The following is a 15,743-nucleotide window of genomic DNA, read 5'->3' as shown; positions in this document are numbered from 1 at the left end:
CTGGTCTCTCTGTATGGTACAGGGTCCAGTAACATCCTGGTCTCTCTGTATGTTACAGGGTCCAGTAACACACCTGGTCTCTCTGTATGTTACAGGGTCCAGTAACACACCTGGTCTCTCTGTGTGTTACAGGGTCCAGTAACACACCTGGTATCTCTGTCTGTTACAGGGTCCAGTAACACACCTGGTCTCTCTGTGTGTTACAGGGTCCAGTAACATCCTGGTCTCTCTGTATGTTACAGGGTCCAGTAACCCCCTGGTCTCTCTGTCTGTTACAGGGTCCAGTAACACACCTGGTCTCTCTGTGTGTTACAGGGTCCAGTAACCCCCTGGTCTCTCTGTATGTTACAGGGTCCAGTAACATCCCGGTCTCTCTGTATGTTACAGGGTCCAGTAACATCCTGGTCTCTCTGTATGTTACAGGGTCCAGTAACCCCCTGGTCTCTCTGTATGTTACAGGGTTCAGTAACATCCTGGTCTCTCTGTATGTTACAGGGTCCAGTAACATCCTGGTCTCTCTGTATGTTACAGGGTCCAGTAACATCCTGGTCTCTCTGTATGTTACAGGGTTCAGTAACATCCTGGTCTCTCTGTATGTTACAGGGTCCAGTAACATCCTGGTCTCTCTGTATGTTACAGGGTCCAGTAACATCCCGGTCTCTCTGTATGTTACAGGGTCCAGTAACCCCCTGGTCTCTCTGTATGTTACAGGGTTCAGTAACATCCTGGTCTCTCTGTATGTTACAGGGTCCAGTAACATCCTGGTCTCTCTGTATGTTACAGGGTTAAGTAACATCCCGGTCTCTCTGTATGTTACAGGGTCCAGTAACATCCTGGTCTCTCTGTATGTTACAGGGTTAAGTAACATCCTGGTCTCTCTGTATGTTACAGGGTCCAGTAACATCCTGGTCTCTCTGTATGTTACAGGGTCCAGTAACATCCTGGTCTCTCTGTGTGTTACAGGGTCCAGTAACACACCTGGTCTCTCTGTATGTTACAGGGTCCAGTAACATCCCGGTCTCTCTGTATGTTACAGGGTCCAGTAACACACCTGGTCTCTCTGTATGTTACAGGGTCCAGTAACATCCTGGTCTCTCTGTATGTTACAGGGTCCAGTAACATCCTGGTCTCTCTGTATGTTACAGGGTCCAGTAACATCCTGGTCTCTCTGTATGTTACAGGGTCCAGTAACATCCTGGTCTCTCTGTATGTTACAGGGTCCAGTAACATCCTGGTCTCTCTGTATGTTACAGGGTCCAGCAGATGTGTGATTCGCTGGAGAGCTACATTGACCCCTTTGACCTGGATGTGTTCATGCCGCCATTCAACAGCAACCTCAACCGCCTATCACAGAGGAGTTCGGTACGAATGGCCACGCCCCCTGACGCTACTAACGTGATTGGAGACTAAAATAAATCATGATAGTCAGTGTAGAGTAGGGTTATCCTGGGTTATCCCGGGTTATCCTGGGTTATCCCAGGTTATCCTGGGTTATCCTGGGTTATCCACTGTGTATTGATCGTTCGGTAACTTTGGTCACAATTTGTAGCTCTGAGAGGTGCTGTTGGCGATTCATATGTTGTGTTAACGTTGTGATACTTTATGTGGTGTGTTTATATTGTACGATTGTGGTGTTTTGGTTGCGTTAACATTGTTGTGCTAACATTGTGATAATGTTCTAATAACATTGTAAACAGGGAATTTCCAGGTCAACAAAAAAACCGAGAGAAATAGTTGATAGTAACAGAGAAAATGTCCAACTTGGCCTTCTCTGAGAAGGCAGTTCTATCATAATGACACGGCACCAAATGTTCTGTAAACACCAGCTGAGAAGCTCGTAGGATTACAGAACAACGTTGTCAGCTGATACAGATCACAGTGTTACAGAATACAACAACAATCCTCCAGTCTGACGCCAAGTCACTATCATCAGATATGAGAACGATTCATAACATACAGCATGGAGTCTAGTGACCATCAACTCACATCCTGTACGACCACAACACTGGAGGTCATGGAGTCTAGTGACCATCAACTCACATCCTGTATAACCACAACACTGGGAGTCATGAAGTCTAGTGACCATCAACTCACATCCTGTACATACACAACACTGGGAGTCATGGAGTCTAGTGACCATCAACTCACATCCTGTACAACCACAACACTGGGAGTCATGGAGTCTAGTGACCATCAACTCACATCCTGTACAACCACAACACTGGGAGTCATGGAGTCTAGTGACCATCAACTCACATCCTGTACATCCACAACACTGGGAGTCATGGAGTCTAGTGACCATCAACTCACATCCTGTACGACCACAACACTGGGAGTCATGGAGTCTAGTGACCATCAACTCACATCCTGTACGACCACAACACTGGGAGTCATGGAGTCTAGTGACCATCAACTCACATCCTGTACGACCACAACACTGGGAGTCATGGAGTCTAGTGACCATCAACTCACATCCTGTACGACCACAACACTGGAGGTCATGGAGTCTAGTGACCATCAACTCACATCCTGTACGACCACAACACTGGGAGTCATGGAGTCTAGTGACCATCAACTCACATCCTGTACGACCACAACACTGGGAGTCATGGAGTCTGGTGACCATCAACTCACATCCTGTACATACAGCATGGAGTCTAGTGACCATCAACTCACATCCTGTACGACCACAACACTGGGAGTCATGGAGTCTAGTGACCATCAACTCACATCCTGTACATACAGCATGGAGTCTAGTGACCATCAACTCACATCCTGTATAACCACAACACTGGGAGTCATGAAGTCTAGTGACCATCAACTCACATCCTGTACATACACAACACTGGGAGTCATGGAGTCTAGTGACCATCAACTCACATCCTGTACAACCACAACACTGGGAGTCATGGAGTCTAGTGACCATCAACTCACATCCTGTACAACCACAACACTGGGAGTCATGGAGTCTAGTGACCATCAACTCACATCCTGTACATCCACAACACTGGGAGTCATGGAGTCTAGTGACCATCAACTCACATCCTGTACGACCACAACACTGGGAGTCATGGAGTCTAGTGACCATCAACTCACATCCTGTACGACCACAACACTGGGAGTCATGGAGTCTAGTGACCATCAACTCACATCCTGTACGACCACAACACTGGGAGTCATGGAGTCTAGTGACCATCAACTCACATCCTGTACAACCACAACACTGGAGGTCATGGAGTCTAGTGACCATCAACTCACATCCTGTACGACCACAACACTGGGAGTCATGGAGTCTAGTGACCATCAACTCACATCCTGTACGACCACAACACTGGGAGTCATGGAGTCTGGTGACCATCAACTCACATCCTGTACATACAGCATGGAGTCTAGTGACCATCAACTCACATCCTGTACGACCACAACACTGGGAGTCATGGAGTCTAGTGACCATCAACTCACATCCTGTACATACAGCATGGAGTCTAGTGACCATCAACTCACATCCTGTACAACCACAACACTGGGAGTCATGGAGTCTAGTGACCATCAACTCACATCCTGTACATACAGCATGGAGTCTAGTGACCATCAACTCACATCCTGTACAACCACAACACTGGGAGTCATGGAGTCTAGTGACCATCAACTCACATCCTGTACATACAGCATGGAGTCTAGTGACCATCAACTCACATCCTGTACGACCACAACACTGGGAGTCATGGAGTCTAGTGACCATCAACTCACATCCTGTACAACCACAACACTGGGAGTCATGGAGTCTAGTGACCATCAACTCACATCCTGTACAACAACAACACTGGGAGTCATGGAGTCTAGTGACCATCAACTCACATCCTGTACAACCACAACACTGGGAGTCATGGAGTCTAGTGACCATCAACTCACATCCTGTACAACCACAACACTGGGAGTCATGGAGTCTAGTGACCATCAACTCACATCCTGTACAACCACAACACTGGGAGTCATGGAGTCTAGTGACCATCAACTCACATCCTGTACAACAACAACACTGGGAGTCATGGAGTCTAGTGACCATCAACTCACATCCTGTACAACCACAACACTGGGAGTCATGGAGTCTAGTGACCATCAACTCACATCCTGTACAACCACAACACTGGGAGTCATGGAGTCTAGTGACCATCAACTCACGTCCTGTACATCCACAACACTGGGAGTCATGGAGTCTAGTGACCATCAACTCACGTCCTGTACATCCACAACACTGGAGGTCATGGAGTCTAGTGACCATCAACTCACATCCTGTACAACCACAACACTGGAGGTCATGGAGTCTAGTGACCATCAACTCACATCCTGTACAACCACAACACTGGAGGTCATGGAGTCTAGTGACCATCAACTCACATCCTGTACAACCACAACACTGGGAGTCATGGAGTCTAGTGACCATCAACTCACATCCTGTACAACCACAACACTGGGAGTCATGGAGTCTAGTGACCATCAACTCACATCCTGTACATCCACAACACTGGGAGTCATGGAGTCTAGTGACCATCAACTCACATCCTGTACGACCACAACACTGGGAGTCATGGAGTCTAGTGACCATCAACTCACATCCTGTACGACCACAACACTGGGAGTCATGGAGTCTAGTGACCATCAACTCACATCCTGTACGACCACAACACTGGGAGTCATGGAGTCTAGTGACCATCAACTCACATCCTGTACAACCACAACACTGGAGGTCATGGAGTCTAGTGACCATCAACTCACATCCTGTACGACCACAACACTGGGAGTCATGGAGTCTAGTGACCATCAACTCACATCCTGTACGACCACAACACTGGGAGTCATGGAGTCTGGTGACCATCAACTCACATCCTGTACATACAGCATGGAGTCTAGTGACCATCAACTCACATCCTGTACGACCACAACACTGGGAGTCATGGAGTCTAGTGACCATCAACTCACATCCTGTACATACAGCATGGAGTCTAGTGACCATCAACTCACATCCTGTACAACCACAACACTGGGAGTCATGGAGTCTAGTGACCATCAACTCACATCCTGTACATACAGCATGGAGTCTAGTGACCATCAACTCACATCCTGTAAAACCACAACACTGGGAGTCATGGAGTCTAGTGACCATCAACTCACATCCTGTACATACAGCATGGAGTCTAGTGACCATCAACTCACATCCTGTACGACCACAACACTGGGAGTCATGGAATCTAGTGACCATCAACTCACATCCTGTACAACCACAACACTGGGAGTCATGGAGTCTAGTGACCATCAACTCACATCCTGTACAACAACAACACTGGGAGTCATGGAGTCTAGTGACCATCAACTCACATCCTGTACAACCACAACACTGGGAGTCATGGAGTCTAGTGACCATCAACTCACATCCTGTACAACCACAACACTGGGAGTCATGGAGTCTAGTGACCATCAACTCACATCCTGTACAACCACAACACTGGGAGTCATGGAGTCTAGTGACCATCAACTCACATCCTGTACAACAACAACACTGGGAGTCATGGAGTCTAGTGACCATCAACTCACATCCTGTACAACCACAACACTGGGAGTCATGGAGTCTAGTGACCATCAACTCACATCCTGTACAACCACAACACTGGGAGTCATGGAGTCTAGTGACCATCAACTCACGTCCTGTACATCCACAACACTGGGAGTCATGGAGTCTAGTGACCATCAACTCACATCCTGTACAACCACAACACTGGAGGTCATGGAGTCTAGTGACCATCAACTCACATCCTGTACAACCACAACACTGGAGGTCATGGAGTCTAGTGACCATCAACTCACATCCTGTACAACCACAACACTGGGAGTCATAGAGTCTAGTGACACATCAACTCACATCCTGTACATCCACAACACTGGAGGTCATGGAGTCTAGTGACCATCAACTCACATCCTGTACAACCACAACACTGGGAGTCATGGAGTCTAGTGACCATCAACTCACATCCTGTATAACCACAACACTGGGAGTCATGGAGTCTAGTGACCATCAACTCACATCCTGTACATACAGCATGGAGTCTAGTGACCATCAACTCACATCCTGTACAACCACAACACTGGGAGTCATGGAGTCTGGTGACCATCAACTCACATCCTGTACAACCACAACACTGGGAGTCATGGAGTCTAGTGACCATCAACTCACATCCTGTATAACCACAACACTGGGAGTCATGGAGTCTAGTGACCATCAACTCACATCCTGTACATACAGCATGGAGTCTAGTGACCATCAACTCACATCCTGTACAACCACAACACTGGGAGTCATGGAGTCTGGTGACCATCAACTCACATCCTGTACAACCACAACACTGGGAGTCATGGAGTCTAGTGACCATCAACACATCCTGTACAACCACAACACTGGGAGTCATGGAGTCTAGTGACCATCAACACATCCTGTACAACCACAACACTGGGAGTCATGGAGTCTGGTGACCATCAACTCACATCCTGTACAACCACAACACTGGGAGTCATGGAGTCTAGTGACCATCAACTCACATCCTGTATAACCACAACACTGGGAGTCATGGAGTCTAGTGACCATCAACTCACATCCTGTACATACAGCATGGAGTCTAGTGACCATCAACTCACATCCTGTACAACCACAACACTGGGAGTCATGGAGTCTGGTGACCATCAACTCACATCCTGTACAACCACAACACTGGGAGTCATGGAGTCTAGTGACCATCAACACATCCTGTACAACCACAACACTGGGAGTCATGGAGTCTAGTGACCATCAACACATCCTGTACAACCACAACACTGGGAGTCATGGAGTCTGGTGACCATCAACTCACATCCTGTACAACCACAACACTGGGAGTCATGGAGTCTAGTGACCATCAACTCACATCCTGTATAACCACAACACTGGGAGTCATGGAGTCTAGTGACCATCAACTCACATCCTGTACATACAGCATGGAGTCTAGTGACCATCAACTCACATCCTGTACAACCACAACACTGGGAGTCATGGAGTCTGGTGACCATCAACTCACATCCTGTACAACCACAACACTGGGAGTCATGGAGTCTAGTGACCATCAACTCACATCCTGTATAACCACAACACTGGGAGTCATGGAGTCTAGTGACCATCAACTCACATCCTGTACATACAGCATGGAGTCTAGTGACCATCAACTCACATCCTGTACAACCACAACACTGGGAGTCATGGAGTCTGGTGACCATCAACTCACATCCTGTACAACCACAACACTGGGAGTCATGGAGTCTAGTGACCATCAACACATCCTGTACAACCACAACACTGGGAGTCATGGAGTCTAGTGACCATCAACACATCCTGTACAACCACAACACTGGGAGTCATGGAGTCTGGTGACCATCAACTCACATCCTGTACAACCACAACACTGGGAGTCATGGAGTCTAGTGACCATCAACTCACATCCTGTATAACCACAACACTGGGAGTCATGGAGTCTAGTGACCATCAACTCACATCCTGTACATACAGCATGGAGTCTAGTGACCATCAACTCACATCCTGTACAACCACAACACTGGGAGTCATGGAGTCTGGTGACCATCAACTCACATCCTGTACAACCACAACACTGGGAGTCATGGAGTCTAGTGACCATCAACACATCCTGTACAACCACAACACTGGGAGTCATGGAGTCTAGTGACACATCAACTCACATCCTGTACATCCAGCATGGAGTCTAGTGACCATCAACACATCCTGTACATCCACAACACTGGAGGTCATGGAGTCTAGTGACCATCAACTCACATCCTGTACGACCACAACACTGGGAGTCATGGAGTCTGGTGACCATCAACTCACATCCTGTACATACAGCATGGAGTCTAGTGACCATCAACTCACATCCTGTACGACCACAACACTGGGAGTCATGGAGTCTAGTGACCATCAACTCACATCCTGTACATACAGCATGGAGTCTAGTGACCATCAACTCACATCCTGTACAACCACAACACTGGGAGTCATGGAGTCTAGTGACCATCAACTCACATCCTGTACATACAGCATGGAGTCTAGTGACCATCAACTCACATCCTGTACAACCACAACACTGGGAGTCATGGAGTCTAGTGACCATCAACTCACATCCTGTACATACAGCATGGAGTCTAGTGACCATCAACTCACATCCTGTACGACCACAACACTGGGAGTCATGGAATCTAGTGACCATCAACTCACATCCTGTACAACCACAACACTGGGAGTCATGGAGTCTAGTGACCATCAACTCACATCCTGTACAACAACAACACTGGGAGTCATGGAGTCTAGTGACCATCAACTCACATCCTGTACAACCACAACACTGGGAGTCATGGAGTCTAGTGACCATCAACTCACATCCTGTACAACCACAACACTGGGAGTCATGGAGTCTAGTGACCATCAACTCACATCCTGTACAACAACAACACTGGGAGTCATGGAGTCTAGTGACCATCAACTCACATCCTGTACAACCACAACACTGGGAGTCATGGAGTCTAGTGACCATCAACTCACATCCTGTACAACCACAACACTGGGAGTCATGGAGTCTAGTGACCATCAACTCACGTCCTGTACATCCACAACACTGGGAGTCATGGAGTCTAGTGACCATCAACTCACGTCCTGTACATCCACAACACTGGAGGTCATGGAGTCTAGTGACCATCAACTCACATCCTGTACAACCACAACACTGGAGGTCATGGAGTCTAGTGACCATCAACTCACATCCTGTACAACCACAACACTGGAGGTCATGGAGTCTAGTGACCATCAACTCACATCCTGTACAACCACAACACTGGGAGTCATAGAGTCTAGTGACACATCAACTCACATCCTGTACATCCACAACACTGGAGGTCATGGAGTCTAGTGACCATCAACTCACATCCTGTACAACCACAACACTGGGAGTCATGGAGTCTAGTGACCATCAACTCACATCCTGTATAACCACAACACTGGGAGTCATGGAGTCTAGTGACCATCAACTCACATCCTGTACATACAGCATGGAGTCTAGTGACCATCAACTCACATCCTGTACAACCACAACACTGGGAGTCATGGAGTCTGGTGACCATCAACTCACATCCTGTACAACCACAACACTGGGAGTCATGGAGTCTAGTGACCATCAACACATCCTGTACAACCACAACACTGGGAGTCATGGAGTCTAGTGACCATCAACACATCCTGTACAACCACAACACTGGAGGTCATGGAGTCTGGTGACCATCAACTCACATCCTGTACGACCACAACACTGGGAGTCATGGAGTCTAGTGACCATCAACTCACATCCTGTATAACCACAACACTGGGAGTCATGGAGTCTAGTGACCATCAACTCACATCCTGTACATACAGCATGGAGTCTAGTGACCATCAACTCACGTCCTGTACAACCACAACACTGGGAGTCATGGAGTCTAGTGACCATCAACTCACATCCTGTACAACCACAACACTGGGAGTCATGGAGTCTAGTGACCATCAACACATCCTGTACAACCACAACACTGGGAGTCATGGAGTCTGTGACCCCCCCGTCCCCCCTGACGGGCTGGGACCATCAACTCACATCCTGTACGACCACAACACTGGGAGTCATGGAGTCTGGTGACCATCAACTCACATCCTGTACAACCACAACACTGGGAGTCATGGAGTCTAGTGACCATCAACTCACATCCTGTATAACCACAACACTGGGAGTCATGGAGTCTAGTGACCATCAACTCACATCCTGTACATACAGCATGGAGTCTAGTGACCATCAACTCACATCCTGTACAACCACAACACTGGGAGTCATGGAGTCTGGTGACCATCAACTCACATCCTGTACAACCACAACACTGGGAGTCATGGAGTCTAGTGACCATCAACACATCCTGTACAACCACAACACTGGGAGTCATGGAGTCTAGTGACCATCAACACATCCTGTACAACCACAACACTGGGAGTCATGGAGTCAGTGACCATCAACTCACATCCTGTACACCAGCATGGAGTCTAGTGACCATCAACTCACATCCTGTACAACCACAACACTGGGAGTCATGGAGTCTAGTGACCATCAACTCACATCCTGTACAACCACAACACTGGAAGTCATAGAGTCTAGTGACCATCAACTCACGTCCTGTACAACCACAACACTGGGAGTCATGGAGTCTAGTGACCATCAACTCACATCCTGTACAACCACAACACTGGGAGTCATGGAGTCTAGTGACCATCAACTCACATCCTGTACAACCACAACACTGGGAGTCATGGAGTCTAGTGACCATCAACTCACATCCTGTATAACCACAACACTGGGAGTCATGGAGTCTAGTGACCATCAACTCACATCCTGTACATACAGCATGGAGTCTAGTGACCATCAACTCACATCCTGTACAACCACAACACTGGGAGTCATGGAGTCTGGTGACCATCAACTCACATCCTGTACAACCACAACACTGGGAGTCATGGAGTCTAGTGACCATCAACTCACATCCTGTACAACCACAACACTGGGAGTCATGGAGTCTAGTGACCATCAACTCACATCCTGTACATCCACAACACTGGGAGTCATGGAGTCTAGTGACCATCAACTCACATCCTGTACGACCACAACACTGGGAGTCATGGAGTCTAGTGACCATCAACTCACATCCTGTACGACCACAACACTGGGAGTCATGGAGTCTAGTGACCATCAACTCACATCCTGTACGACCACAACACTGGGAGTCATGGAGTCTAGTGACCATCAACTCACATCCTGTACAACCACAACACTGGAGGTCATGGAGTCTAGTGACCATCAACTCACATCCTGTACGACCACAACACTGGGAGTCATGGAGTCTAGTGACCATCAACTCACATCCTGTACGACCACAACACTGGGAGTCATGGAGTCTGGTGACCATCAACTCACATCCTGTACATACAGCATGGAGTCTAGTGACCATCAACTCACATCCTGTACGACCACAACACTGGGAGTCATGGAGTCTAGTGACCATCAACTCACATCCTGTACATACAGCATGGAGTCTAGTGACCATCAACTCACATCCTGTATAACCACAACACTGGGAGTCATGAAGTCTAGTGACCATCAACTCACATCCTGTACATACACAACACTGGGAGTCATGGAGTCTAGTGACCATCAACTCACATCCTGTACAACCACAACACTGGGAGTCATGGAGTCTAGTGACCATCAACTCACATCCTGTACAACCACAACACTGGGAGTCATGGAGTCTAGTGACCATCAACTCACATCCTGTACATCCACAACACTGGGAGTCATGGAGTCTAGTGACCATCAACTCACATCCTGTACGACCACAACACTGGGAGTCATGGAGTCTAGTGACCATCAACTCACATCCTGTACGACCACAACACTGGGAGTCATGGAGTCTAGTGACCATCAACTCACATCCTGTACGACCACAACACTGGGAGTCATGGAGTCTAGTGACCATCAACTCACATCCTGTACAACCACAACACTGGAGGTCATGGAGTCTAGTGACCATCAACTCACATCCTGTACGACCACAACACTGGGAGTCATGGAGTCTAGTGACCATCAACTCACATCCTGTACGACCACAACACTGGGAGTCATGGAGTCTGGTGACCATCAACTCACATCCTGTACATACAGCATGGAGTCTAGTGACCATCAACTCACATCCTGTACGACCACAACACTGGGAGTCATGGAGTCTAGTGACCATCAACTCACATCCTGTACATACAGCATGGAGTCTAGTGACCATCAACTCACATCCTGTACAACCACAACACTGGGAGTCATGGAGTCTAGTGACCATCAACTCACATCCTGTACATACAGCATGGAGTCTAGTGACCATCAACTCACATCCTGTACAACCACAACACTGGGAGTCATGGAGTCTAGTGACCATCAACTCACATCCTGTACATACAGCATGGAGTCTAGTGACCATCAACTCACATCCTGTACGACCACAACACTGGGAGTCATGGAGTCTAGTGACCATCAACTCACATCCTGTACAACCACAACACTGGGAGTCATGGAGTCTAGTGACCATCAACTCACATCCTGTACAACAACAACACTGGGAGTCATGGAGTCTAGTGACCATCAACTCACATCCTGTACAACCACAACACTGGGAGTCATGGAGTCTAGTGACCATCAACTCACATCCTGTACAACCACAACACTGGGAGTCATGGAGTCTAGTGACCATCAACTCACATCCTGTACAACCACAACACTGGGAGTCATGGAGTCTAGTGACCATCAACTCACATCCTGTACAACAACAACACTGGGAGTCATGGAGTCTAGTGACCATCAACTCACATCCTGTACAACCACAACACTGGGAGTCATGGAGTCTAGTGACCATCAACTCACATCCTGTACAACCACAACACTGGGAGTCATGGAGTCTAGTGACCATCAACTCACGTCCTGTACATCCACAACACTGGGAGTCATGGAGTCTAGTGACCATCAACTCACGTCCTGTACATCCACAACACTGGAGGTCATGGAGTCTAGTGACCATCAACTCACATCCTGTACAACCACAACACTGGAGGTCATGGAGTCTAGTGACCATCAACTCACATCCTGTACAACCACAACACTGGAGGTCATGGAGTCTAGTGACCATCAACTCACATCCTGTACAACCACAACACTGGGAGTCATGGAGTCTAGTGACCATCAACTCACATCCTGTACAACCACAACACTGGGAGTCATGGAGTCTAGTGACCATCAACTCACATCCTGTACATCCACAACACTGGGAGTCATGGAGTCTAGTGACCATCAACTCACATCCTGTACGACCACAACACTGGGAGTCATGGAGTCTAGTGACCATCAACTCACATCCTGTACGACCACAACACTGGGAGTCATGGAGTCTAGTGACCATCAACTCACATCCTGTACGACCACAACACTGGGAGTCATGGAGTCTAGTGACCATCAACTCACATCCTGTACAACCACAACACTGGAGGTCATGGAGTCTAGTGACCATCAACTCACATCCTGTACGACCACAACACTGGGAGTCATGGAGTCTAGTGACCATCAACTCACATCCTGTACGACCACAACACTGGGAGTCATGGAGTCTGGTGACCATCAACTCACATCCTGTACATACAGCATGGAGTCTAGTGACCATCAACTCACATCCTGTACGACCACAACACTGGGAGTCATGGAGTCTAGTGACCATCAACTCACATCCTGTACATACAGCATGGAGTCTAGTGACCATCAACTCACATCCTGTACAACCACAACACTGGGAGTCATGGAGTCTAGTGACCATCAACTCACATCCTGTACATACAGCATGGAGTCTAGTGACCATCAACTCACATCCTGTAAAACCACAACACTGGGAGTCATGGAGTCTAGTGACCATCAACTCACATCCTGTACATACAGCATGGAGTCTAGTGACCATCAACTCACATCCTGTACGACCACAACACTGGGAGTCATGGAATCTAGTGACCATCAACTCACATCCTGTACAACCACAACACTGGGAGTCATGGAGTCTAGTGACCATCAACTCACATCCTGTACAACAACAACACTGGGAGTCATGGAGTCTAGTGACCATCAACTCACATCCTGTACAACCACAACACTGGGAGTCATGGAGTCTAGTGACCATCAACTCACATCCTGTACAACCACAACACTGGGAGTCATGGAGTCTAGTGACCATCAACTCACATCCTGTACAACCACAACACTGGGAGTCATGGAGTCTAGTGACCATCAACTCACATCCTGTACAACAACAACACTGGGAGTCATGGAGTCTAGTGACCATCAACTCACATCCTGTACAACCACAACACTGGGAGTCATGGAGTCTAGTGACCATCAACTCACATCCTGTACAACCACAACACTGGGAGTCATGGAGTCTAGTGACCATCAACTCACGTCCTGTACATCCACAACACTGGGAGTCATGGAGTCTAGTGACCATCAACTCACATCCTGTACAACCACAACACTGGAGGTCATGGAGTCTAGTGACCATCAACTCACATCCTGTACAACCACAACACTGGAGGTCATGGAGTCTAGTGACCATCAACTCACATCCTGTACAACCACAACACTGGGAGTCATAGAGTCTAGTGACACATCAACTCACATCCTGTACATCCACAACACTGGAGGTCATGGAGTCTAGTGACCATCAACTCACATCCTGTACAACCACAACACTGGGAGTCATGGAGTCTAGTGACCATCAACTCACATCCTGTATAACCACAACACTGGGAGTCATGGAGTCTAGTGACCATCAACTCACATCCTGTACATACAGCATGGAGTCTAGTGACCATCAACTCACATCCTGTACAACCACAACACTGGGAGTCATGGAGTCTGGTGACCATCAACTCACATCCTGTACAACCACAACACTGGGAGTCATGGAGTCTAGTGACCATCAACTCACATCCTGTATAACCACAACACTGGGAGTCATGGAGTCTAGTGACCATCAACTCACATCCTGTACATACAGCATGGAGTCTAGTGACCATCAACTCACATCCTGTACAACCACAACACTGGGAGTCATGGAGTCTGGTGACCATCAACTCACATCCTGTACAACCACAACACTGGGAGTCATGGAGTCTAGTGACCATCAACACATCCTGTACAACCACAACACTGGGAGTCATGGAGTCTAGTGACCATCAACACATCCTGTACAACCACAACACTGGGAGTCATGGAGTCTGGTGACCATCAACTCACATCCTGTACAACCACAACACTGGGAGTCATGGAGTCTAGTGACCATCAACTCACATCCTGTATAACCACAACACTGGGAGTCATGGAGTCTAGTGACCATCAACTCACATCCTGTACATACAGCATGGAGTCTAGTGACCATCAACTCACATCCTGTACAACCACAACACTGGGAGTCATGGAGTCTGGTGACCATCAACTCACATCCTGTACAACCACAACACTGGGAGTCATGGAGTCTAGTGACCATCAACACATCCTGTACAACCACAACACTGGGAGTCATGGAGTCTAGTGACCATCAACACATCCTGTACAACCACAACACTGGGAGTCATGGAGTCTGGTGACCATCAACTCACATCCTGTACAACCACAACACTGGGAGTCATGGAGTCTAGTGACCATCAACTCACATCCTGTATAACCACAACACTGGGAGTCATGGAGTCTAGTGACCATCAACTCACATCCTGTACATACAGCATGGAGTCTAGTGACCATCAACTCACATCCTGTACAACCACAACACTGGGAGTCATGGAGTCTGGTGACCATCAACTCACATCCTGTACAACCACAACACTGGGAGTCATGGAGTCTAGTGACCATCAACTCACATCCTGTATAACCACAACACTGGGAGTCATGGAGTCTAGTGACCATCAACTCACATCCTGTACATACAGCATGGAGTCTAGTGACCATCAACTCACATCCTGTACAACCACAACACTGGGAGTCATGGAGTCTGGTGACCATCAACTC

At 47.9% G+C, this 15,743-nt stretch overlaps 1 protein-coding gene across 2 annotated transcripts in view; it reads left to right on the top strand.

Moving 5' to 3' along the window:
• The window catches only part of cog1 (component of oligomeric golgi complex 1), a 50,185-nt gene that overhangs the window by 20,196 nt on the left and 14,246 nt on the right, over window positions 1-15,743 (top strand). For both annotated transcript variants that reach the window (XM_071392456.1, XM_071392451.1), the window contains exon 13: window positions 1,254-1,362. In XM_071392456.1, the coding sequence (XP_071248557.1) occupies window positions 1,254-1,362 (109 nt within the window). The remainder of the gene's footprint in view (window positions 1-1,253; window positions 1,363-15,743) is intronic.

The sequence above is a fragment of the Salvelinus alpinus genome, chromosome 1 (genome assembly GCF_045679555.1).
Source record: "Salvelinus alpinus chromosome 1, SLU_Salpinus.1, whole genome shotgun sequence".
Lineage (NCBI taxonomy): Eukaryota > Metazoa > Chordata > Actinopteri > Salmoniformes > Salmonidae > Salvelinus > Salvelinus alpinus.
This window is presented reverse-complemented; position numbering and strand designations above follow the sequence as displayed.